Raw genomic sequence first — 27,456 nt, forward strand, 5'->3', positions numbered from 1 at the left:
GATGCGTCTGGGCTCGGAAGCCAAAGGCTCCCTTTGATTTTTCAAGTGTCTCATAACACTCCACAGTGTCTCCATGGGGGCAAAGCAGCGTCAGGAAGGCCCACCACCTCATCGACATTTGGGGGAAATGTGTTTTCTCCACCCTGGAACTTTCAATTGTGCAGTCTCCCCACAGCCTGATTGCTTCCAGGCACGGTGGGTGCCATGTGGAAAGGCGAGGCTCTGGTCCTGCCCGGGGTCGGCGGGCCCAGTAAGACGGGAAAGCACTCCGTCCACCCTGAAGGGCTCTGTGAATACATTCCTATTGACGGGGTCGCCAACGCCCGTGTCGTGTAGAGGAAGGCGCTGAGGAACCAGCACTTTGATTTCACTAAGCAAAGGCTGCAAACTATTATCAAGTAACAGCCTAGCTTCAGTTAGGCACTATATTGCATTTCTGGGTGTGGATTAAATGGTGACAAATCTGTACTTTCCCAGGTGAGGGGACTTGGTTGGTCCTCTCCATCTCTCCTTGCCTCACATCAGGGAATTCTGGGACTGGATGTCCCAAGATAACGTCATGATTACTTGGCACATGGAGAGCTCTTAAATTCTTGGAGGCAAGGAAGCCAGTGTGGACTGACCTTGAGATGCCCACTGTGAACGTCAGTGTCTGAGAGCACCTGTGTGTGCCTGGAGCTCAGGGCGTGCTGCTGGGGGCAGAGCTCCTGGGGGCCCAGGGCCAGGCCAGCGTCCATCTGTAGGTGCCATCAGCACACGCTGGGGAGGATTTACGTTACCCCCAGAAGCCCTAGGCTTTTGCAAGCGACCAGACATGCAGAAAAGCTCTGTGAGCCCTCTGCAGTTTCCACAGACTAAATGATTCCCTTGCATAAAGCTTTCCGATCACAACGGGAGCCACGCCCCAAAGGGCGACATCGCAAAGGTGGAACCATGGCTCCCCCCACAAGTGAGTCCCACCCTCAGGTACAACTTTGTACAGTGGCGACTGGCTTCTCTGGGCGGGAGGAGAACAGATTAGTCGGGATGGAAAGAGCCACACACCAGCCAGCTCAGGTCTCCCCTGTGAGCACCCGGAGCTCCGAGAAGGGCTCGAGTGGAAGAAAGGAAGCTCTTCTGCCTGGAGCAGGAGGGCACGGAGCCCAGAATTCTGAGCATAAAGAGGTCCCGCAGACTCTGAACAATGACCTGAGGCACCCAAGGCTGTCACTTTTTGTGGTTATAGCAACTTAACCCACTGGACTAAAATAAAGCAAAGAGGCTCCTGCCGTGGCTCGCGTGACCCTCTTTAACATCAAGCAACTCTTACAGTCCTTTTATCACGACGGGTTCTGACTACCAAATGCAGGCCCTGTGGCTGGCACACAACTGGCCATCGTGTCTTCTAACAGTCGTTCTCCCAGCCCTGAGGTTTGGAGAGACCCAGGTTCAGAGAAGAACTTGTCTGTCGGGAGTCAAAAAGAAGGGACCTGAACACCCTGGCCAGGGGCCCGTGGCTCCTGAGCACGTGGCCCACCCCACACCCCGCCCTTCCCCAGAACAGCCAGGGATGCCCCTCTACCCAGCAGTCCCTTCCCCGAGCTGTAAGCCTCCTGGTTTCCACATGTTATTCAATGACAGTGCCGCACATCACCAAATGTTGACTTAGTTTCTAGTAGCTTAACCTGCTCTTGGAACATTTTACTGGGTCCTCTCAGAGCCTCAGCCGGCTGCACGGTGAGTGGAGGGTTGTGTTTGGCGCAGCAGACTGGAGAGAGGACAAATCATTTCAAGCTCCACTTTTCTGACCCCTGTTCGCTCTGCACTGGGCACTTTGATCCCCGTGAGACGCACACTCCTTCAGATGCCGGCAGGCCCGCTGCCAAGCAATACAGTTTTAAATTCCTTTGCAAACAAATAAACAAAAAATACCCTTGAAAATCCTGCTCTGCAAAAGTTCAGCTCTGAAGCCTCCTTTTTATAGATTTTTCCAAAGCAACTTATTTTTCAAACATTTGTAATATTTGGAAATACCATAGCAATCTTCACCTCTAACTATACCATCTGGCAACTCAACAAATGATAATTATCCTGAGTCAGACTGATCTGGCATTCTTAAAAAAAAAAAAGCAAACAGTGAGCCCCTCACTGGGGTTTACATGACCACTGCAAGTCGATCGAGTGCTTCTCGAACCGAAGCAGGCGCCCGCGGTACCTGTGGTGTGCAGAGGCCAGGCTTCCGAGGACCTGGGACTCCCTGTAACAAGCACAGGGCCGTGTGCTGCTGCCCTTGAGCTCACCCCCATGTGCAGGGGGCCTTCCATGGCGTGATTCTGTTTGGGGGGCAGAGCCTGGAGGGACGCTCCACACTAGAGGCAAAGGAAGCCAAGCAGGGAGCTTGCGCAGGTGGCCTTCTCGTCAGACAGGACGGCCCTGTCACGGCCATGTCCTGTTCCTGAGCCTCAGTGACTCAGGGCAGGCACCAGGGTGAGGGCCATATCCCCTCTGGGCCTCAGCTTTGTCTACAGAAAGGATGCGAACTTTCCAACCACCCCTGTCCTGGGAGTCCGTGTCCCTCGCCAGAGCCAGAGGGCACCCTGAGCACACGTCCCAGCAGCCCCTTACCGAGCAGGCTGATGCCCAGCCGGGACAGGCCCTGCCGCAGCCCCTCGCCCAGACTCTCCGGGAGCTGTCGCCGCCACTCCTCCTGCCGGTTGTAGTGCTCCTCATCCAGCGACAGTCGGTCCATGTTCCGGGCCAGGCTCGTGGCCAGGTTGGTGATGGAGGTGAGGGTACCTGCGGGCACAAGAGCACGTGGGTTGGCCTCCTGGTCACGTATGTGGAGCACCCAGGGAGAGTGGTCCCCAGGGCCCGCGGGAGCACATCTGTTCTCCCCATCACCACATACTGGATGTGCCCAGACGGTGAGTGATGGTGGCTTCCTCTTGGGCAGCTGGAAGCATGAACCTTGCAAAAATGAGGTGAAAATTAGCACTTGCTTACGCCGGTGGTGGCACTCCTCCAAAGGGGTAGGATGACCTCTGTCACCAGAAAAATATCCAGAGTTTCATATGAGACTGTCATGCGCTACCATTTGATTGTCAAGGCTTGGCTAAAACAGTTTCGGAGTCCTCACCAAGACCCAGTTTTGAAGGGTAAATCTGCCTGCTCTGAGTTGAAGGGTTAAGGTTAGCTGCTGAATTTTTGACAGATTGCAAAGAAAGGTTTCTACTCTAGGACTACAAATTATTCCCTCCTTATTATTTCAGTCATAGTAAAAGGAGATGTTCAAGTTTAGCATTTGGCATTTTGAGGAAATGATTATTGTGCCACAAAGAGTATGTGCAATTTTGATACTCAGGATGTTAACTGAAAAATGTAAGGACAATAAAGGGAGCAAATCAGGTGAAAGCCAGGCTTCTGTCTGTTTTTTCCCTAAGAAAAGCTATGTCAGCCTCTTGCTCAAAATATTCAGAATCTCCCACCCCCCGGGAAAGTCTGCATAGATTTCAACGAGCAAAACTGAATGATACCAATGGACACCTTTCTGAAGCTAATGAATTAGCTCATTTGTTATCGATATGGTTTTTGCAGCTGCATCTTTACCAGTCATCTGAAAAGGAAATACATGTGCGCGCGCACACACACACACACACACATACACACAGATCCCAACAAACCACAGGGATTTTGCTGAGAGAGCAAGTGTAGAAGACAAGCAGTGAGTCAGCATGCTGAAATTACTGATGGGTTTCAATGTAGCAGGTGCTCGTTGTCATATTTTAAAATTAAAACAACAGAACCACCAAGATGTAAGTGTGGAGAGTGAGGGACCCACCGGTGACTCATCTGTGAGCTCCTGCGGCTCAGCTCCCCGCCTCTGACCACGGGGCTCGGGGATGGGGCGGGTGGGGAGGGGTGGTTTATTGCTCTTGTTGGTCTCTGCCCAGTCCCCCTCCAGGGACCATGGGTTCTCCTATTTCAAGCCCAAGTTGTCTTTTGAGGCCTTCTAGAGACTTCTGTAACCTGCCTGCTCATAAAAGCCTCTGACGGGGGAGAAGCCCTCTGCCCTGTTTTCCCTGCCTCCTGCTGAGAAGAAAAAGGGACTCAGATGGCCCTCGTTAGTTCCCTGGTCACTGCCAACATGACCAAAATGCTGTCAAGCGAACACACGGATGAGAAGAAAACAGCTCCCTTCGTGTACAGGGCCGGGCTTCTTGCCTGGTGGCCGGTCGGGGCCACCAGATGGCACTGTGTACGTGGCCTGCGGGAGGCGGGTTGGCTGTTTCCCCCAGAGCGGCCTCCACATCAGAGCGGCATCCACATCCTCTCAAAAGTTATGACAACTGAATCTACATTTAAAAACACACGATGAGGCAACACAGTGTAGGGTTTCTGATGTTTAGCAGAAGTCCTGAACACCTTTAATATTTCTGTATTTATCACATGGAATAACAGTTGAGCCAGTCCGTGTTTTCCCAACGGGAGGTTTAAAATTCTGAAGTTTCTGAAACATTTTCACACACTACACAGGCAAGCGCTGATCTGTTTAAAACATAAGACATTATATACGAGCTCTGTTACAACCCTAACATTTCACTGTGAGCTAACAAGCCAAACAAAGCTAGAGGCAAACCAAATGCATTTAGAACTTAAACACGTTCTTTAAGAATAAAAAATAAGACAAGAAGGAATGAAATGAGGCATTATTATGAGGAACCAAAATAACTACCTTTGGAAATGTGTTTTACAAATGACGTTGTCCCCCTGGAAACTCCACTCACAAAGGCTCCAGGGCCTCGGGTCAGCCCCTCGTACGGAAGCCGAAAGAAGTCGGCGATGCCATTGCCGATGCTTCGCACCAGGCTCGCCGGGCTGCCGAGGATTTCCAGAGATCCAACCACCCAGCCTGGAAGGGACCAAAGGGAAGGGGTTACTGAAACCTTAAATATAGCACTTTCAACATTTGGGGAAAATGACATATTTTCCCTGCAATTCATTTTTCACACTAGAATTGAGAATGCAATAAGCTCCTTTGGAGCAAAATATGGGAAATAACTCATTCACTGTGAATTCAGATGTGGCAAAGTTTCATACTTTATAAATCAAAGTGATCCTTCTGGCAGCCTCACAAATGGCTTTAATACGACTTCCCTGCTGGAATCCTATGTTCCTGCTAAAAGGGTCCGGTGTGCAGGGGGACCCACGCTCCGACCTGCCCGGGGAAAGGCGGTCCCTCCGGCTGCAGGTGTGTGCGGGCTGCAGTGTTATCTCCGAGACCTCTTCCGGGCAGCAGCAGCGCTGGGATGAGAAGATGCCTGGTCAGGAGGGGAGGCCAGATGCTAAATGGGGTGTTACAAGTGGGATGCAAAGTTTTGACAAAGATGGAGGAGTTATTTTTAATCTTTCCCAATCCTACCAAGCTGAGTGCTTCCCTTTAGAGCAGAGCTGGAGCCAGATAAATGTCTCCTGTTCAACCCCAGCTGCAGTTGTGTAAACTTCAGTGACACGGACATACTGATTAGGTTAGTGAGAGGGGAGTGTTCCCTGTGAGAGTCCCAGGAGGCGCGCTTTGGATCTGGTTTCCTATGTGCACGGGGCCTGCCAGGAGCTGGCCTGCTCAGTGGCCTGATTGCCGTGTGCACTGCCCCGTGGGAACATGGCTCTGGTGTGGACTCTGGCTGTGGTTCCCTCCATCGTCCCCTCCGGGCTGGGGCACTGGGGCTCTTGCCCAGCAGACCAAAAGTGCAGGCAAGGGCCCAGGGCAAAGGTGAGGGGCATTCTGAACAGGTGACTTCTCTGGTAACCCATTAACCTCCCCAGGAAACACTGTAATAGGGAGGCCCTGGGGACGGGACCCATGTGGGAGCCAATCCTGCCTCACCAGTGGACTCTTGGAGGACAGGCCTGTGACAGAGAGCCCCAGTCACGTCACCAATCCCAGAGGCCTGGGAAGATGTGGGTGGATAGCTCAGTGGCAGCCCTAACAGGACCTGGGCCCAGCTATTGTAGAGAGGGACATTCTTAAACTTCGAGTCCACCTCTCTTCTCTGGGAGAGTAGAAAGATAACATTAGGGTTTCAGGACATAATTTCTACAAGATGATTATAAATGAAAGGGCATATAGGTCCCAGGCATTCAACATCTTAAGTTCTCATAGGCAACTGTGCAAGAGAAGTACTGTTACCTCCCTTTGCATAAATTCGGACTGCTCATGAGTGAACCTCTCCCTGCACTGAGGAACTGTACTAGGCCTCGCTCAGAGGAGAGAGGAGAATCTGACGTGATTAATACCCAGTCTCCACATTCCCCCAGGAAGGCAGGAGGAGGAGGAAACTAGCTCAGAGACTAAGACCATTGCTCACAACCCCTCCAGTAGTCAGACTCGTGAGCTGGGTTTCCAACCCAGGTTTAACTGATTCCAAACAAGCCCCCGCCCCTACCACGTGGGGAGCCCAGGGTACAAGGAGTAGGCAGGGTCCTGTGGAAGGCTGTGGACTACTCTGCCTTGGCAGACCCTCTCTGGACATAAAGAAAGAGCAGGTGCCCTTTAGCTCAGAATAGTTGTTAGGTTCCACCTGGAGATGGCAGGTTGGCCTAGAGACACTTTAATTCCTCTTTGCTCCAATGATTCCACATAGAAATGAAGAAGAAAGTAGCTACTGCCAAGCAAAGCTCCCAGTGCAAGGGCTCACAGTAGGCGGAAACACAGCCTCCCTCTAGGCGGAGGTGGGGATGGGTCTTTGGGATTAGGCCTATGGCCTTACGGGAGGGCTACGAGTGGACCAGAGCGACTTCTCAGGGGCATCTGGGCTGGCCAGAAAGGATCCCAGGGCACTCTTTAAAAAACAAACAAACCAAAAAACTATTTCCCTCCAAAAGCAAATATATCCTTCTCTGACTTTTCCATTTTTTTTGAAAAGAGGTGTCTGTCTGGTGTCCCATCAGAGACTGAGAGGGTAGAGAGGGCCCCAGGGAATTATAAAGCCCACGTTCTTTCCTTTAAAGAGGGCTGGCAACTCATTTCTAATTTACTGCTTCTTTACGCAGCCTGTTCCCTCCCAGGCAAGCTCTGTCCCTTCCTACAAGAATGGAAGTACCTCCCCCTTAATGCTGTGAACCTGGGCTTGGTTCCCTCCTACGTCTCCCCATTTCCAACTCGTTCCGTCACCGCTTTCTTCCAGATACTCTTCAGATTGTAGGTTTTTAGTGACAGAATTCCCAACGGGCCCTAAAATCTTGGCCCTTTATGTTAGAATTTCTTGTCTCAGCATATAATGAGGCTGGGACAACAGCTTAGATGATTTTTAAGTGGATTACAAAAAAAATCCAAACAGAACGTTCTTGGGAAAGCTCATTAAAAACACAAAACAGAACAAAGCGATCACTTTCAGCACACGGGGTGCAGGGCACGGCTCCTAGAGCCGCGGCTGGAGTCTCTCCGCCAGGTCGCTGCACCGACGGCCCCCACCTCACTGCCGGTGCCGTGCTGACCGGACGGGGGGCCGTCCTGCCCAGGCTCAGACCAGAGCTCAGTAACCTACATGCCCACTTCTCATGCTAAAAGCAAAAATGGCCTGAAAGGGTAAGTTCCTGGAATTGTTTATAACTATACCCATCTATTAAATCTGAAATCTTAACTGCTTATTTTTAAACAATTTCTTAGCAAGAGGGAAATATTTCTTCATTGTTGTGCAAGCTATCAAAACAACAGTTTGGGCAGGGCCCTCCCCAGACCTTGTCATTTTCACTTAGGAGGGCTGGTTAACCCTGTTAACTCTACAAATCTGACCAATATGGCAGCGACATGGGTCATTTGCTGCTATGACGGTAATCTTCTACGGGAGAGCATTCACCAAGTACGTTACTTACAGAGGGTCTCTCCTCTGTTACTCTCAGAAAGTAAGAAGTTTGTGTTCGTTACCAGAAAGGGGTCTCAAGACGACTCTGGCTGGGGTGCATTGCCTGAGTTCATGGGAACACAAGGAGCCAGACTGTCAAACCGAGACCCCCTTTGAATGCATTAGGGTCAGGAACGTGGGCTTTGATGCTGATTATCATACAACAGGGATTTCCAACTTGTGCGCCACAGGAATTTTTAAAACATGCAGTACCTGACTATTTAGTCAGGGGCACTGACCTCCTTTCCCTTGGAGACTGTCAAATAAAAAAATGACAGCAGCCAACACAATAGCTGTCTGGTATGAATGAATCTAAATTATACCTTTTTGTGTGTGTGAGATTTGGCAAAAAATATAATCTGTATTTTGGTGTGCCACAGAATCTTAGTAATTAGCTTCTCTGTGTCATCAGAGAAAAAAGGTTGAAAACTGCTGCCATGCCTGGTCCCCAACACTCAACTGGTAGTGCCCTGCCCCCCAACCAGACAGCATCTGTACACAGGTTCGAACCAGCCCTGCAGACTTCTGCAGCTCGGGTCTGTGGAGAGAGGGTGAGGCAGTGACAGCCTTCTGCTCCGTCTACGGAGACAGGCAGGGCTGCGCTGGGGGGTCGAAGGGTCTTTGTGCATCTTGTGAGCAAACAGATCCTTTGAATTTCTCTCCTTGCAGCTATTCCTAAAGGACTGTCACGAAGAAAGCTAACAACCTAGAACTGTACTTCCTTCCCGCCTGGGCTGTAGGGCCGGGGCCACTTTCCCCAGCTGCACTACTGTGCAAATACAGAGCTCTGTACCTGCAGGGAGCCAAAGGACTGCTTGCTAAATGGAATTACAATCCTAAGTTATGTAACAGCGAATAAACAGCTACTGTTGCTTTAATGTTTATTAAGTGCCAAGCAAAATTCAGGGCACTATTGTATACTTTCGTTGTATCCTCTCAAAAAACTTCACACCCCCCACCCCATTATATGGCTGAGGAAACTGAGACCTGGGGAGGTTCGGCAGCGTGACCGAGGCCTCACGGAGTCCAGACCGAAACCCGCTGCTGTCTGACTGCGCAGCCCACAGGCCTCCCCCCTCACTGTGTTGCCTCCCCACGTCTTGACGCCCGTGAGGCGCTACCCCAGAGCGTCTCCTTTTTGCCCAGGCTCTAGCTCCCCAGGCCCTCGGCCACGTCCTCACCTGCTCGGAAAAGAGCCCCGGCGGCGTAGTGCATCGCCAGGGCGTGGACAAGCTGCCTGGCCGTGGTGAAGATGGGGCCTCTTTCAAACACCGAGAAGGAGAGCGGAGTGTGGTCGGAGGCTATGTACAGCTTCAGGGACGCGTGGATGCTGACGAGGAGATTCACCGGCTGTATCACCAGTTTCCGCAACTTCACCGGGTTCACCAAGGCCCGGGCGTGCTGTCTGACCTGCACGGGCAGTGCCCGCTCACCACCCGAGAGCGCCGTGGGCTGACTGTCCAGGCTGCTGCTAGGAAGGTAGGTCTCAAACAAAGTTTTGATGTAGTGGACAAACGTGTCTTCCACATACAGTCGGGCAGGTTTCAACTCAAAACTGAACTCATTAATAGCAAACAGGAAGCTCTCGCCCTCCGTGAAGGTGAGGCAGAGTTTGACGAAACATTTTTTCTTGTATTCTTCCAAATCCTTGCTGGATGCGAGGAGACTCTGCGTTTTGGCAGACGGGGTGGGGTCTGGCTTTCCCTCCTGGCAGACCAGGACGGCGAAGTGGAAGCTGGACTGGTTGTGCAGCTGGTTGTCCAGCTGCAGGTCCCCGCAGCAGAGCTCCACGCGGTGGAGCCGGAAGGGCGCAGCGCCGGGCTCCTCCCCGGGGAGGTGACAGGCCGCGGGGGCCACTTGCAGGAAAACCGTGTCCAGCGTGAGTCTCAGAAGTTCAGATGATGCTTTGTGGTGGGTGAGGTCATCAAACACTGCCAGGCTCAACTGAGTGATGAACATTTTAAATGTCACCATCTTCTCCAGATTTCTAGAGGAGAAAAGGAAAAGAACATTAGTCTCCCCCTGTTTCTTTCTCCCTTTCTTTTTTTTTTTTTTTAAATGATAGTCCTTATTAAACACCTCCTGATGTCCCACGAGCTTCTCCTAAGGGACATGCAAGAACTCAACTTTCAGTACATAGTGTCTGGACAGAGCCGGTCACACTCCAGCAATGTTGGGAAATGTTCCCGATGGGACTACTGCGAGTTCTTGTCACGTTCCTCTATGTGTTTCCCTTATCAACACCAGATTTTTACTCCCAAATCCCTCTAGTCTCCTAGCACTAATCCCCTGTCATAATCATCACGAGGCAGAAGGACTAATAAAACCACCAGGACTCCTTAAATTGGGAGAGTGAAGCGCCCCAAAGAAAACTCCGCACAGGCTCCTGCCCCAGCAGCCCCCTGCCAGCGTCCGGCCCGGGCGCCGCTGCCCAGCCATTTCCAGAGCCCACGTCTCCACGGGCCCGGTCCCTCTGCTCACCTCCTCCAGGCAGTCACTCGTTTTCATCATGACTAGCAGCTTATGAGCACGCTGCTATTTCTTCTATGTTAAAAAAGCCCTCTTAGAACTCATCTACCGCTCCTCTTCCTGATCCTTCTTACAAAAAAACCTTCAAGGCATTTTCTGTACACATTGTCTTCTATTCCTCTCCTTCCATTTTCTCTCAACCCTTCTCTTTGCTCCACACAGGCTTCTGACCCCGCCAGTCTGCCCAGGCAACTCTCCTCAAGGTGGCCAGTGACTTCCGCGTGGCGACATCAAATGGCGGACTTTCAGTCTGTGGCTCACTCAGCTTACAGTGGTGTTTGATGTCGCTGACTCCCTCCTGCTGGAAATAGTATCTTCACGTGTCTTCTCTCGTACCTTCTACCTCTGGGCATCCATTCTCAGTCACCACGTGGCTCCTTCCTCTTCACCCAGATTTCTTCAAGTCAAGGTGCCCAACGCTCAGCCCTTGGTCCTCTTCTCCATCTCCACTCCCTCGTGCCCTTGGAAATCCTGTCCAGTCTCATGGTGTGAGACTGGACAGCTATATGCTGACGACTTCTAAAGCCCACAGTCGGCCGAGCACCCCGCCCCACACTCCAGTCTTATGCATGTAACTGCCCATCCACAGAGTCCTCACACGTCTAAACGAAGCGCCATCTGTCAGGTCTGCAACCAGACTCTTGGTCCTACCCCCAAATCTACACCGTCTTCCCACCTCAGCTAATGGCAGCCACATTTTACCAGCTGTTACACCAACAGTTCCGGACTCCTCCTTGATGCCTTTCTTTTCAGCCCTTACCCAACGCACCAGGGAAGTCCCGTTGCCTGTCCTTAAAAGGACATCCAGAGAAACTGTGTCTTCTCCCTCCCCAGTGTGAACAATAATCAGTCTCCTCACTAGTCTCCCCACCTCCACCCTTGCTTCTATAATCTACTTCAACAAAGCAGCCAACAATTTAGGTCAGACCATGAAACTTCTCTGCTCAAAAAGCTCCAAGGACTTCCCCGTTTCACTCAGAATTAAGACTCAGCCCCGCGTGAGGGGTCCCCTCCTTCCTGCCCTCCCCTCTCTGAGCTCAGGAACCACACTCTCGCTTCCCTCCATTGCATCGGGCCGCACCGGCGCCCCTGCCCTGCTTCTCTGATGCACTGGCCAACTGGGTCGGGCCTTTGAACTGCCTGTGCCCGCTCTCTGGAAAGCTCTTCCCCCAGACAAGCACACTGCCAACCCTCCTGCTGCTTTCAGGTCTTTGCTCAAACGCCAGCTCCCTGGTGAGACTTGCACCAGTTTTTAGAAGCTTTGCTCTTTCTGTCCCTATGTCCTTCTTACTTGGCTCTGTTTTTATAGCTGCAGAATGCCAAATGTTCTTACATTTGAGTATAATAAAATAAATTTAGAAGTATGACTTCTATAAAATTTCCTTTATTATGTTTATTCTTTGTTTTTCCATTCTGTGCCTATGAGAATACAATTTCCTCAAGAGCAGGGATTTTGGTCTCTTTATTTAGTGATGTATCACTGCCCTTAGAACCGCAACTGGAATCCACCAAACACTTGAACACATTTGTTGAATGAATTAAGGCAGTGCAAGTAAACAGCTGTGCCTTGCCTGCTCCTATCCCTGAATGTATGGATTGCCGCTATTGCCATCAGCAATGCCCTATTAATGCCCTAAAAATGTTTCTGAAAGTCTCAGGCAGATGTGAAATTTTGTACTATGCAATTTCAAATTTAGTCTCTAATTCTGTTATGTAATTGATATTTTACAAGCACTGCTAAGCAAAGAAAACATTCTACCCAACCTTGTTTGAAATATTATAAAATCGAATTAATGATAATTTGGCAGGGTCCAAATTAATGAGTTCCTAACCATATGTGAAAAGCTAGAAACTTTTTTTAAAAAGGACCTAAACAAATATATCAAAGTTGGTATTATTTTATATTGTTAAAACTAATAATAGATTAATTTTTCTAATTACAAAATAAAGTTTTACGGTAGAAAATGAAAATACAAAAATTATTAAATAATAATCACTTATAACCCCTATCTTCTAACAATTTTTATTTTTTTTTCAGGCTCCTTTTTAGGAATGATTTCTGTGTGTGTGTGAGAGAGAGAGAGGGAGGGAGGAAGAGGGAGGGAGGGGGAGGGAGGGCGAGGCAGAAAGAGAAGGAATGTGTGTGCATTCATATTTATGCATCTACACATACAGGTACACATGACACATAACTAGGGTAATACTTATACACTCAACTTTATAATGTTTTCTCTATTTTAGGTTTATCACATGCATCTTTCTAGTCCACTGAAATCCTCTAAGTCTACTTTCTGAGGATATACCACTTATGGGACATTTATGTATTATCCATTCCCCTACTGACGGGCATTTCTACTCTGGATATGTTGACCATTATATTTGGCAAGGTAATATACTCATATATCTCTCTGCATATATCTTTGACTATTTCTTTAATGATTGTTTTATCTCTTAAATTCTTAAAATTAAAATTTCCAAGCCAAAGGGATTTTAAAGCTTTTAATATATATTTCTAAAGTGCTTTCCAGAAAGTGGTAATAATTTTTGTTAATATGACAGGTAACATGTTATTTAAATATGCCTTCATTTGATTACTTGTATTTACTCTTTCTAGAATTTTCTGCTCATGTGCTTTGTCCTTTTTTGGAGGAACAGGCTACCTTCCTGTTCTTCCTGCTGAACAGTATGAGTTTTTAAAGTGAGGATTCCAACTCTTTGGTTCACGCCTGTGAGACCTGATGGCAACACTCAGGCGAAAGGGGACAGTGTGGCTCTGAGGGGAGCTGCCTTTTCACGCAGCTCTAACTGCTAAGTCCAGTTACTAACCACCAGGATGTCATGTGGATGCAGAAGTATTAACGTGCATTTCATGCTAATGATAACGTTTAATTTTAAGATGTATGCCTTCGTTTGGAAATCAGTTTGTTAACATCATGAAGAACTGGAAGGGGTACCCAAGTAAGACAATAGATGCTATTATACACGAGTCAATGCTGACGACCACATCCTGATGGACTGCATAATAATCAACCGAAAGCTTTCAGGTATAAATAGGTGTGACAAAAAATGGTGCATAATAGGTTTATGACTTCATAATGGGAAAGCTTAATCACTGCTACTGGGATAAAAATCAAACCTACCTATTGGTCAAAATAGGTCCTGCTTTTCCTTCTGGGGCCACAGTGATGAAGACGGTGCCACACTGATGGACAATGTCCACATATACATAACCAAAGCCAGTCAGGAACACAATCTGCAAAAAAGTATATTCGATCTCTGATTAAAAAGAAATAAGAAACACCACTGAAATGACCAACTCTAAATGCCTCAAGTTCTGATTCAATACCATAAACACTTCCTGGTTATATGTCTTTATATCCATGTGCACAGGTTATTCAGCTGACATGAAATGAAAAAGAGAAAAGTCAAACCCAGATTTTTCAATATCCAGTAGTAAGGTTCAGAGAAAAAGAAAGGTGGACGACAGGGCACGAGAATATCTTCATTCTCCACGTCTTTGGAATTGGCAGACAGCCCTGTGAGGGCTGTAGCCCAGCCATGGGCCAGCTCTATGCGTGCGTATGGATTTTTGTGGGAAAGAAGGCCCTCTAAAACTCCAGACTTGAAATGCAATGTACAAAAACCTGTCAGGTCCTTGAGTGTTGACTTACTACCATGAAGATGCTGTTCTACGCTGGGGACACAAAAACCTACCCACAAACCCACCAACAGGGCAGGCCATCATCCTTCCCAGGTCCTTTACAAAACTTGTCACAGGACTGTCGGATAACTTCATTTGATTGGAATCTAAATTAATTTTTCTGCAGTGACTGAGAAGGTGGACTGAGAATTAAAAAACATTCTATCTCAGAAGCCAGAAGCCAGACCACCAGCACAGATGTCCTTCCAGCCATAAGTACTGAATTTGATTAAATGGATGAATATTTGAACACAGAACTATCTGAAACAAAACTCCAAATACATCATGTGTGCAGCCAGTATTACTTGAGGGTTGGGGCAAGAACCTCCATGTTTGGGAACGTTGATTCCGATGATCTGCAGTATCCATTCAGTCCAAGCGGGGCCCTTGTTATTGTTAGGACGCAAGTAAAAGACGAACACTTCTGGATGAAGGACCCAAGCTAGGTGCCTGGCTAACACGTAATGAGTGTATTGTAATTCTGACCAAATGCAGAATTACCAGAAGTGTACACAGAACTACAGGAGAGAGTCACAGACTCAAGTCTGAAGCAACTTCAAGGTCATTGCGCTTTTTTCTTGTACAATGGCTCTTCCTTCGGAAACCCTGACTGTCTTCAGTACCCAGGACACCTGACACTGTCTCTGCCTCCTCTCTCTCATCCCACGCAGCCTGTCGCTCATCAGAGCACCAGCTCCGCTGCCTCCTGCCCCAGGGCCCTCTTTTTCATTCCGCAGCCACTGTTCCAGCTAAGGCCCTCGTCTGACACTCAGCCATCCCTGAGCCTAGAATACACTTTTTTCCATAAGTTCCTTTCAAAATCCTATGTATCTTTGCATATACAGTGTAAGGGACACTCCATTCCATTCTCCTATTTTTCTATTCCTTTCCTCAGCTTGATACCATTCCTACACCTGAATTTCCATAGTACTTTGACCATATTTCTATTCGCTCACCAATAGTACTGTTTGTATCACACTCACCTGTTTACATGTCTGACATAATCTGTATTCTCTATGGACATGTTTCCCAAATGGAGTGCTTTGCAGAAATATCTATTTCAAAAGACTCTGTATCCTAAATTTGCCCTCTTTGTTTCAAGGTAAGAACTGAACTTGAAAATGATAAAATGTGAAATGTAGCCAACCTCAAAAATGGCTCAGCTCATGACTCTAAAACAGGTGTTCTTTGAGGAACACATTTATAAAAAGCCATTATTTTATATAATGTTATGAAGTAAGTTGAGTGCCTATGTAGGCCGACAGGCACGGGGTCACTCCTTGGACACCCACCTCCGCCAGCCCCTGCGCCTCAGCCAACACCCCCTTCCCGCAGTGGCTGTCCACAGCTTCAGTGTGCGCCCAGGATTTTAGCAGCACGTGTGAAAAACCAGAACCACCACCCCTCAGAGAGGGCAGGAGGACATCAGAAGGGGAATATTTATTGTTCTGCACACTGTCGAAGTCATCTCAGGCACTGCGGCAGGAGCATACTTCTCCTTTCTACGATAATAAAAATAAGGCAAGTCCATGGTTCCTGTCAACTGCCCGCAGGACTTAGGAAGCAAGCGCACCCTAAACATTGAACATTCTCCTTTTTCTTCAGAAAAGAAAGTTTTGTTTGCAGGGTATCCCTTTCACTTATCTTTAGAATGGAAGAAGTACAGACTTGAGTTCTGAAAGCCTGTCCTTGTCTCTTCACCTGCGGACAAACAGCTCACAGTGCCAAGTCTTTTGTACACTGGCAGGTCTAGGGATTAGGGAGGAACCGGCCTCCTATCAATCAGGTCCCCCTGAGGTTTAAAACAAATCCTTGTTTTGGTCTGATGGTTTGCTCATTTGGTCATTCAAGCAATTTTTCCACACCCAAAGAGGACTCACAATGACTCAGTCACTATATTAGGCATTGAAAAGATATTGATTAGGCATTGAAAAAAGCTAAGTGCAAAGATGATGAGATAAGAAATACTAACAGTTTCAGGGCAGAGATGTACAAAATGCTTCTCCCTCTCAGACTGTGAACCATCCCAGTTGCTGTATAAACTTGAGTGCAGTGGTTGTGTGTCTGGTACTCATCAGTAAAGATCTGAATGGACATTATCTCATTGTGGCTTCTATGGTGGTTTTAATTCTCTGCCCCTTGCAATAGGGTATGGCCATGACTACTTTTGGTTAAGGGACTGATGTGTGTTGCTTCTGAGTCAAAGAATGAAAGAAGCAGCCTTCCTTCCCTGCAAAGACCAAATGTTGCAGATCCACGGCGGACCAAATCCGACCTCTGCCTGTTACAATAAATAAAGTTTTACTGCAACACAGCTCTGTTAATTTATTTATATACTATCTCTAAGAGCAGAGTTGAGAAATCATGACAAAGGCTATATGGCCTGCAAAGCCTATAATATTTACTATCTACACGTTAAAAAAAAGTTTGCTGAGTTCTGCTCTGGACGGTTGTGGTAGATTGTTACAAAATCAAGGATCTGCACATCCCAGGACCCAAGCCTTCGTTTGGTCCCTTCCCATACTGAAACAGAGCTTAGCCATGAGGCCTTTTACTAATGGGATATCAGTAAACATGAAGTAAGAAGCTGCTTGATAAAGCTTGCTTCTGGGGTTGACTCTCTTACCACCCTGTGAGGAAGCCTGGTGTAGCCTTGCTCAGGCGGAAGGACCACGTAGTGAGAGAGATGACCAGACTTCCCAGCTGACCTTGTCCCTCAGCCAACCCTCCAGCTGAATGCAGCTACATCAGTGATTTCAGGCTTATCCTGCAGAAGCCACCCAATCAAATCCTCAGAGTCCCGAGAAGTTAATTGCTATTGTATTAGCTTCTAGATTTCAGTGTGGTTTGTTACAATGGGGAAGATGGAAGATAATGGACCCATTAACCTGGGTCCCTGAGCAAATTTGCAAAACACTGGCCCTCTCCCTCCCATGACAAACACTAGGTACATGGCATGAGCAAGAAGAGAATTTTAGGATTACAACAGGCAGCACAACCAAGCCCATCTTAACAATCATAGATATTGGTAACAGAAGTAGGGTTCTAACAAAAATAAAAATGTGTCTTTGGTTTCATTGAAGTAGAAATTGATAATGATCTCTTCCTGCCAAGATGGAGGCATAGGTAGACACATTGGGCCTTCTTACACAACCAAAAGAAGGACAACAAATTTAAAAACAAAAACCAACCAGAACTAACAGAAAATTGAACTGCATGGAAGTCTGACAACCAAGGAGTTAAAGAAGAAATATTCATCCAGACCGGTAGGAGGGGCAGAGTCAGGCAGCCAGGTAGAGAGGACTAAGGGTAAGGTGGCAGCTGGCAGACAAGGAGGTCTCACACTTGCGTGCAGATAAACTGGGAGGAACAACTGGGGAGTGAGACAGACCGTAAAACCCAGGGTTCCAGCTTGGGGAAATAAAGCCTCAAACCTCTGACTGAAAAAACCTATGGGGGTTGAGATAGCAGGAGAAACTCCCAGTCTCACAGGAGAGTTCACTGGAGAGACCCACAGGGTCCTAGAATATACACAAACCCACCTACCTGGGAATCATCACCAGAAGGGCCCAGTTTGCTTGTGGGTAGTGGGGAAGTGATGGAAAACTGGCAGAGAGCGGAGCAAGCACCACTGTTCCCTCTTGGACCCCTCCCCCACATACAGTGGAACACCTAAGGCTCCACCCCTTACCACGTAACAGGCGTGCTGAGACAAAGAAATATGGCCCAAATGAAAAAACAGATCAAAGCTCCAGAAAAAATACAACTAGGCGAAAAAAAAGATAGCTAACGTATCAGTTCAAAACACTGGTAATCAGGATGCTCACAGAATTAGTTGAGTATGGTCACAAAATAGAGGAAGTGAAGGCTATGAAAAGTGAAATAAAGAAAAATGTACAGGGAGCCAAAAGTGATAGGAAGGAAACTGGGACTCAAATCAACTATGTGGAGCAGAAGGAAGAAAGAAACAAACATTTAACCAGAACAGAATGAAGAAACAAAAATTCAAAAAAAAAAAAAATGAGAAGAGGCTCAGGAACCTCCAGGACAACTTTAAATGTTCTAACATTTGAATCACAGGGGTGCCAGAAGGAGAAGAGGAAGAGCAAGAAATTGAAAACTTATTTGAAAAAATAATGAAGGAGAACTTCTCCAATCTGGTAAAGGAAATAGACTTCCAGGAAGTCCAGGAAGCTCAGAGAGCCCCAAAGAAGTTGGACCCAAGGAAGAAAACACCAAGGCACGTCATAATCTCATTACCCAAGATTAAAAATGAGAGAATCTTAGAAGAAGCAAGAGAAAAGAAGACAGTTACCTACAAAGGAGTGCCCACAAGACTAACAGCTGATTTCCCAAAAGAAACCTTACAGGACAGAAGGGGCTGGAAAGAAGTATTCCAAGTCATGAAAGGCAAGGACCTATATCCGAGATTACTCTATCCAGCAAAGCTTTATTTAGAATGGAAGGGCAGATAAAGTGCTTCTCAGATAAGGTCAAGTTAAAGGAGTTCATCACCATCAAGCTCTTATTAAATAAAGTGTTAAAGGAACTTATCTGAGAAAAAGAAGATGATCAAAACTATGAACAGTAAAAAAATAACAAACTCACAAGTATGAACCAAAAAACAAAGACAAAAACAAACTAAGTGAACAACTATAACAGGAACAGAATCACAGAAATGGAGAGATCATGTGGAGGGTTATCAGCGGGGAAGGAGGGGGAAAAGGTACAGAGAATAAGTAGCATAAATGGTAGGTACAAAATAGACAGGGGGAGGGTTAAGAAAAGTATAGGAAATGGAGAAACTGAGGAATTTATATGTATGACACATGGACATGAACTAAAGGGGGGAATGTGGGTGGAAGGGGGTGTGCAGGGTGGAGGGGAATGAAGGAGGAAATGGGACAATTGTAATAGCATAATCAACAAACTATATTAAAAATTAATAATGAAGGCTACAAAATGGAGATTTATGTTATGAAGTGGCAAGACATTCAGTAAAACTGTTGTCTGAGATCACTTGGGAGGTTGAGCATAAATGTAATAAATTTGTAGCTCTAGAAGATGAAGTTTGGAAACAAAACACTATTAGTGGGTGTTGGTCGCTGTTGGCTGTGTCTGGCCATGTGTTATGAAAAAGAGAAGCTCAGAAAGGAATGTGCCACTTTGCAATAAAAATGAGAAAAAATAGAGAGGTTTCAGAAATTCAGGGCCTTGCAAAGTTAGAAATGCTTTTAAACCAGAAACAGGAAGAGATTTTGTCTCTGGACATGCAGACAGATGTATACTCAGCTTTCGGGCTATATATGGGTGTACACTCACCTTCAAATTTTTTGGATTGCTAAACTGACTCAGAAAAACATTTAAATTAAGAGTATACATTTCCCACAGAAGTTCTTTTAAATCCAGGGAGAAGTAGGGAAGCAACATAGCACAGAAGTACGTCTTTAACAAAGTATCATGTTGTGGTTACTGGCACATGGAGTTCTCTGAAACCAACAGATAAGAAGTCTACTGAGTTCCTGAGAAGTTACTCCTGCCCAATAAATCATGAGCACAGACCGAGAGAGAATGGGATTATCTGAGACCCCCAAACAAGCTTCCCTTCTGGCCGAAGCAGAGCGCCGAGGGTACTGCAAGGCCTGGAGGAATGATGGGAAGGCGGCACGTGCAGGAGCAGAAACGGGGCTCGGACACTGTTCCCGGCGTCCGGGTACGGATCCCACAACACGTGCTCCCAAGGTCCAGGGTTGTGGATGAGGTGCTGCTGATGTCTCTCACTCCTCCTCTTTCTGATTTGGATGGACTATTTTCGTGTTAGGCTGTCCTGTTAGATGGGGGGTGGGGGAGGGGAGCAGATGAGTCCATAGGTCTCTAGAGAGAAGGGAGTCACATCCAGACTCGGGGAGCACCACTCGGAAGCACTGGATTCCCAGTGTGGTGGGGTGACGGGTTAGAACCCTGGGGAGACCTGTTTGTTCTGTGTGTGGGAAAAAGAATGAGTTAACGAATCTTTGATGGCCAAGGGGAATTTTTTTAGTCATTTGTTATTGTCGAAGAAGCCGGCCAATCCTGATCAAAGCCGCTGAATAGTTATTTTTTACTTTCTTCAGGTCACATGGGAGTGTGGGGGTACGTGTGTGGAAGGCTATAGGCAACGCACAGGAAAGGAGGTGCTGATTTTAGCACCGGATGTTTGGGGAACTCTGCTTTGTCCTGCGTATCTGCGCTAGAGCCCTCTGCTCGGTGAGACTTTACGTGTGTGGGGTTGCTGTTTCAGGCCTGAATCCTGCTTCCCACTTAGGACTTTACCTTTCACTGCAATTACAAATGAGAAACGCTTTAATATAACCTGTGCTGTTCTATATATTGTCATCTTTATTAAAATTATTTATTATATGTATATCTAACAGCTAATATTTTAAATAATTACTCCAGTTTAACTTTACTGAGTAAGTAAGTCACAAGGTGACACATAGGAAATACCTGCAAATAATTCTTGGAAGTCTCTCTCTCTCCCTTCCTCTCCCTCTCCCTCACTTTCCCTCCTTACAGGCTACATGTGACAATCCAGCAGTAATCAGTGGTAGTCGTTGAGCACCCTGGCACTACAGCTGAGTTAAACGAGGTCTTTCCGGTGCAGACGTCTGGTGGGTAGTTGGAAACACGGAGGTGGAGCTTCAGAGGGACATGGGGGCCAGAGAGAGTGACCTGCGAGTGACTGAGTGACAGTAGCTAAAGCTACGAGACGAAATGGATCTTCCAGAGAGAAAAAGAAGGGAGATGGATTTCTTTGGTGATCAAGGTATGAAAAGAAAACAGCAGAGGCTTGAAGCGACAGTGATTAGCTTCTCAGGATTCTGAGGATTGTAGTGTCTCATGGTATGTTTATAAGCAAAGTAGGAAATATCTTGTATAGTCCAGTTTACAAAGTGCTTTTACATGTATTTTCCTAACTAAGAAATGTGGGTTAGTGGACAGTGAGTTTGGTCTATCAGAGGCTGACTGACCTCACACAGTAGGGAAGTGTCTAGAGAGGCACTACAGCATGTTGTCCTTGCACTTGTCCTGTTCAACATACTTAATGACTAAAATGAACATGTAGAATGCATGCTTACCACATCTATAGATGAGAGAAGGCTACTGTGGATACTTGATATGTTGCATGACAGCATCACGGGTATTAAAAAAATGTTTTTCCTCATCTAAGGCCATTTGCCATGGCTTTTTAGGGAGAGAGGAAGGAAGAGATTAAGCAGGAGAGAGAAACCTCAGGGCAGGAGAGGAGCATCGATCAGTTGCCTGCAGCATGTGCCCGGACCAGGGATGAAACCTACAGGTGGGGTAAGAGCCCTGACCTGGAACCAAGCCTGCAACCTTTTGGTGACCGGATGATGCTCCAACCAACTGAGCCAAATAAAGTGACTTCAACAAACTGGACTGGGCCATTAGCAATAACATTTACTTTGTTGGGAATAAATGTAAAGTCCAATCATTGGTTCTAAAAGTCAACTGAACAACAAGTTATACGACAAAGACTTGGGGGATGTGGTTCACCACAAGGTCAATAATAACAAACAGTCTAAACTCATTAATAAACAACTGACTCAATCTTCTACCTCATTAATAGAGGCATGGGGAGATAACAGCAGGTTAGACTACACATTAGTGTGTTCCCACAGGTAACTGGTGATGGGTCCGGAAATCCCATTTACTGAACGAATGATTCAAGGAACCAGAAATGTTTGGCTTGGGTAAGAAAACACTTAGGGGAGATGTAGAAGCTGCCTCCGAATGACTGTTGCTGTCGAAGAGGAAGTAAACAATCTCTGATGCTCCGGAGGGCACGGCGAGGATGAATGAATAGAAGCTGCAGAGCGTGGTCTCAGCTTGGTCCTCGCAGTCACTGCTGGAGGAGGCCACAACTGCGCCAGTGGGCCTTTTCTGAGGTGCAATGTTATGGAAGGAACTCTTGCACTGAGTAAAAGGGGAAATTAGAAAACCTCCCCTAACCTGTGTTTCCATGAATGTTCTGGTAGCATCTCTGCAGCCAGGGCAAAACCCCAAAGGACAGACAGTGACCCCAGCTTGGTGTAGGAAAAACAAGTGGGCGGGGGCGGGGGTGGTGTCAAATAGGAGCAGACCCAGGTTCTAGCCTGATTCTGCTTAGGTAGTGACAAACCTGGCTAACTAACTCTTTAAGTCTCAACTCTCTTATTAGTTTAAAAAAAAACCATGAAAATTATTGCTCTATTTTAGAATTTTTGTGCTGATCAAAAGCTCTATCTTAGGACATTAATTTAGTTACTGAGGTCCTTGAAGGCAGGAATTATGCCTTAATCGGGTCAAAGGGCTTGGCCCTTGATACATCCTCAATGCAAGCTGACAGAATAAATGAATGGAAGAATGTACACTGTGGATGTGGAAGTGCTTTGTAAATGGTACAGAGCTACACAAACACGACAAACTGTCATCTCCCCCTCCCCCCACGCACACACTATTTGAGAAGAAAACAGGAAAAACAGGGACCCTCCTACACACTCCTGCTAAGAGTATAAGGTCATGAGAATTTTCTCATTCTTTTCAGAAGAGAAGCTACCTGCAAACGGATGATTTTAACTTGTACTTTTGGGGGTTCAAACTGCTCATCGTTCTCCACTCAAACTGGTCAGACATTGCTCTTCGTAAACAATTCAATGACTCTCTATGGCTCTTAAGCTAAAAGCCAAAATCCCTGGCTGCAGAAACAGGGTCTTGCTGGGTCTGGTCCTGTGTGCCTCACCCCCCACCCCTTTCCATACTCTTTCACTGCAGCCGCACTGCCTTTCGATCCCTGAAAGGACCACACTCTCTCTCTGAGCACCAAAGCCTCAGATGTGCTGCTTTTTCTGCCAGGAAACACCCCCCACTTTCATGTCTACTTACTGCCTGCCCCTCCTTGAAGGTACAGAGAGGCAAGGTCTCTTACCCAGACCCACACTCCTGGCCTCTCAGCAAACTAGTCTGCTGTCCACGCGGCAGCACAACTGACCCTTTCCTTCTTACCATAGTTCCCCGTAATTCCACTACCTGTGTGATTACTTGCTTATTTTCCATCTCCTCCACAGGCAGCCTCCTTGAAGGCGAGGGCTGTGTTGTGCATTTTGTTTAGTCCAGCACCAAGTTATAACGTGTGGTGCATCCTAGAGATCAGTGAGTACTAGTTGATTGAATGACCGAAGCATGCCTCACAATGCTTGTATTACTTAAACAACTACTAGGTTTTGTTTGCACCTCTTTTGTTTTGAATTGTTCAGAAGAATGTTTCCAAAGATTTCTGACTATCAGAAGTCAAAATCCCATATGCTATGACAGGATTCTAAACTACTTCCTTGACAGAATCAAAATTATGATAAAATGCCAATGCAAGCTTATTTTTCACTGCCTTCACTTTTTTATTGAGAATCTAAAGACCACGGTCACATCCTAGATGAGAGCACCAGTGGCCACTGCAGGGCCTTTAAACGGGGCTGCAAGGTTGAGGGAACCGATACTCAGTGGTCAGTACTCTAACCAGGCGTGAGCAAGCTGCGGTCACACCCTCGGACACCTCACCCCAACTTCACAATCAGAATGTGCACCCTCCGTGCTATCTGGTCTTCCTGATAACTCGTGTGCCATACTTCTTTGTGTCATTATAAATTACTTTCTTCATATTCCCTTCCATATTCCACTTCAAAATTATACAGCATGACCCTGTTCCATTTATAAAACCGAGGCAAGGGGCCTATCTGTGACTGACGACAGCTACAGGACTCTCTCTTTGCGGCACAAGGGGGATTTTCTGGCGTTTTACTTCTGTGTTTTGAAATTCACTTTATGTGCCTCAGACCCAGGGCTGGGGAAAGGGTCCTGGAAGACAAACCGACTCCTACAGAGGAGCTGCTTCCTTTCATCAGAGGACACAGCTCCCTTCACTCCCTGGTGATTTATATGCCCGGGTGCGTTACTGAGGAGATGCTGGTGAGGGCTGGAAACAAATCTTCCTGCAGAAGAGGAAGTAACCCATGGTCTGCAGGACATATGGCACACAGCTCCTCAAAGATTAATGGGAACATGACACTTTGCTGGGTCCGCAGACCAGGGATGATAAGGGTGTTGGAAAGAGTACCTCCTCTCAGCTTTGAAGTATCTCTGACTACAAAGGTTTGAGGAAATTTAGAGTGAGTGGGAATCCCCAAAATAAGGTTTGGCAGGCAGAAGGCCTATTGTAAAGAAGCCCCCAGACATATACAAGCAAGGTTTTGAAAATCTTCAAACTGATGCAGGGGAGTTCAGGAACCCTTGAGCAACAACGCAGTATTTATTTTGTACATTAATGAGACCAGCAATGTCTCCCGAGGCTGCGCAGATTCAGCAGATTTTCACTGTTTATCCAATGAGCACTGTGGATGGAAACCACACCCCTGGGCATTTGGGGGTCACTATAAATACATCTTCAAGGCGAGTGTGGCCCCCAGGCTACTTGGCTCTTCCTGCGCCTGCCCCTGGCTGTGAAACAGCCACAGCACTCCCTGGGCCCACATCCCTTTCCTCTCTTTTCCAGAAGGTTCACTCTACAATTTGCAATAAACTTATTAAGGCCACAGAGTAGCAATTCACTTAATTTTCTGGCCTGCCCCTCCAAATATCTCTATGTACACCTGTGCCCCTCCTGACCTTCTTTCCACTGTCAGATTAGAGGACAAGACCCTTCTGTTCAAGTGGGATTACAGGTCCTGGGCCTTGAACTTGTCTCTCTGGAATTCCAAAGAGAGACAACTTCTTGCTCTTATTTTCCACTTCCCCTTGACTGATTCTTCTCCTGCAGCTTATGAAGAGATTCTGCCCCTCTGGTCTAGTATGCTTCATGGCCACACTCCTTGAAAGAACACTTTTCACCTGTTCCTCACTTCCATTTAGTCTGAACTTGTAATTTAATTCTTCTCTTGCTTCCCTCTTTCCACCATCTTACACTCTGTACCTCTTCTGGCTTAGGGGCCTTCACGTTTCCACCCTGCCTGGGTTTTCCTCCTCCCTCTCTTCTTCTTCCTTCTTAGTCACTTCTGCTGCACTATATCACACGTTGGAGCTTCCCAAGGGTAGGCCTGGGCCCTTCTTTTTCTTTTCTCTCTGTAACCTCATCTTCCCACTTATTCATTTACCCAGTAAGGGTGAATTTATTAACATTCTGCTGACAGGTACTATGATGCTGTTGGCTGAGGATGGCCAGGAATCTTAACTTGGTAGGAACTCATTTTAAGCAGTAAGAGAAATTAAATGTCACAAATGTTCTATGAGCACACAGAAGGTCCTGGGGGTGGGGAGGCATCACAGGTATGAAGGCGAGATCATGGAGAGATGAGAATGTGGCAGCAGGACTGGGGAGGGAGGACTCCCAGGTGAGGATGCAGCACGGTGCTGCAGAGCCGCTCCGGAGCCAGGCAGGTCTGCGTAACATCCCAGGCCCCTCTCTTGTGGTACCCAGGGAATCCGGCCATGTGACTCTGGAGGTCTCAATATTTACTTCTGTAACATGGAGATGATAATCCTATCTTGTATCGCTATTGTAAAGGTTAGGTAAGAATGAGTGTAGGTTTTTGGAGAACCCAAGATGGTGGCACGGAAGGGGGATATTACACCCACCTCCTCCCAGGATCCAACTGGAAGTGCAACTAAAACAGAGAGCAATCAGTCTGAAAAACCAACTAAAGACTAGCTGAAAAGCAGTCTTATAACCAAGGATTTACAGAAGATACATCAAGACTGGTAGGAAGGGTGGAGACACTGAAAGGGTGGGGCCAGCCCCTGGGCAAACAGTTGAGGTTCCAGAGGGACATCTCAGCCATCAGGGGAGGGTTTCCCCCTGAGAAGCATGGCTCCCCAAGCTGAGCTCCCCAGCCCAAAGCACCAGAGCCAGGAAGAGGTGCCCACATAACAAGTGGCTGGGAAAACCAGTAGGGTTTCTGTCCACCAGGGAAAGCCAACATCTGCTAGAGACATGGGCACCCTCCCAAAGGGCCAATGCACAGAATCTCATCTGCAGCCACTCAGCCGGGGCTCCAGTGGAAGGAAGGCAGGGCAGACAAGAGTCACATGAGTGACTGGGGTCTCTGGCTCTGGGGAACAAGCTAAAGGGATAGCCACCAGGATCTCTATGCTGAGTTATTCTCCCATACTGTAGATGCCATCTTCTTGGGTGCTGTAAATCATCAGCCTGGGGGGATGCAATAGTCCTATTCTCTGGACTCCCTGTTGTCCCACCCTGCAAAACCCATGCACTAGGCTGGAGCATAGAGGTCCAAGCAGACTCAGGAGGTGTCAGCTGTGTGGCTTTGGGGCAGGGTCCATTCCCTCTGTTTTCCCATGAACCTGACCTGTAGTGCCTCCCAAGCAAGAGAGATCTGCTAACACTACCCTCTCCACTCCTGGTTGCTCTGAAGTCTGAAGTCTGGTAGAAACCAAGACAGACTGAATTGTGTGGCTCTGGGGCTGGGGCCACTCCATCTATCTTTACTCAAACCTGACCAACACCTCCCCATAATGGGAGATCGACATGTCCCATCTCCCTGGCTCCCAGTGGTCCAACCCCGCTGAGATCGGGCTCTGGGCAAAATCTGGATGTAGACTGAGTTGTATGGCTCTAGGATGGGCCATCTCCCCCCTGCATACCCAACTGCTGCAGAGCCCTCCTTTACACAGCCAACTCTTGGTTTCTTTGAGCCTGATAAACTCTGCTGGCTTCACCCTGATCACTCCCTGAAACCCTGCCCCACCACAAAGGTGTGTAAGCACCTAGCAGATGGAAGCTAGCCTTGATATATCCTGTGATATCTGCTGAGTGGTCACAGATTCAGCACTGGCACCGAGTCTGAACCTGTATGAGTCTGGTAAACACCACTCACCCTTATCTGGTGACTTACTGAGAACCTACCTACCTCATGCAGTTCGAGTACTGTCAGAGGCTCTGTCAGTGACTGAACCTAACAGGCAGTTGGCAAGAAGAGATAGGTGGAAGTGGATCTCAAGGTGTCTTGGGACTTTTGCTGACATGCCTTAGAGCCTGGTGCTCTAAGTAAAAGCTGGCTTTAGTACACAGCTAGGTCCTTCCTGCCACACCCAGGCCCAGCAAAGGAAGCAAAGAAGTATGGATTTCTTGTAGTTCTAAATGGGTTACCCAGGACCAGAGAAAGTAGCTGACATTGGCCTGCACCAGAGTCCCTCCATCCCCAAGTAACCCAGAACCAACATACCTAGTGGCCAGCATGTAAATACATAAAGCAAATCTTGATGGACATTAAGGGAGAGATTGACAGTAATGCAGTAACA

The 27,456-nt window shown here is 47.3% G+C and overlaps 1 protein-coding gene across 9 annotated transcripts in view; it reads right to left on the reverse strand.

Moving 5' to 3' along the window:
* VPS13B (vacuolar protein sorting 13 homolog B) overlaps positions 1-27,456 on the reverse strand; it is a 700,507-nt gene that overhangs the window by 12,829 nt on the left and 660,222 nt on the right. For all 9 annotated transcript variants that reach the window (XM_053660831.1, XM_053660829.1, XM_053660828.1 and 6 more), the window contains 4 exons: positions 13,550-13,662; positions 9,062-9,867; positions 4,712-4,888; positions 2,605-2,775 (listed from right to left, as the gene is read on the reverse strand). In XM_053660831.1, coding sequence (XP_053516806.1) covers positions 2,605-2,775; positions 4,712-4,888; positions 9,062-9,867; positions 13,550-13,662 — 1,267 coding nt within the window. The remainder of the gene's footprint in view (positions 1-2,604; positions 2,776-4,711; positions 4,889-9,061; positions 9,868-13,549; positions 13,663-27,456) is intronic.

Source organism: Artibeus jamaicensis, unplaced genomic scaffold (assembly GCF_021234435.1).
Source record: "Artibeus jamaicensis isolate MK-2021 breed Jamaican fruit bat unplaced genomic scaffold, CSHL_Jam_final scaffold_916, whole genome shotgun sequence".
In the NCBI taxonomy this organism is placed as follows: domain Eukaryota; kingdom Metazoa; phylum Chordata; class Mammalia; order Chiroptera; family Phyllostomidae; genus Artibeus; species Artibeus jamaicensis.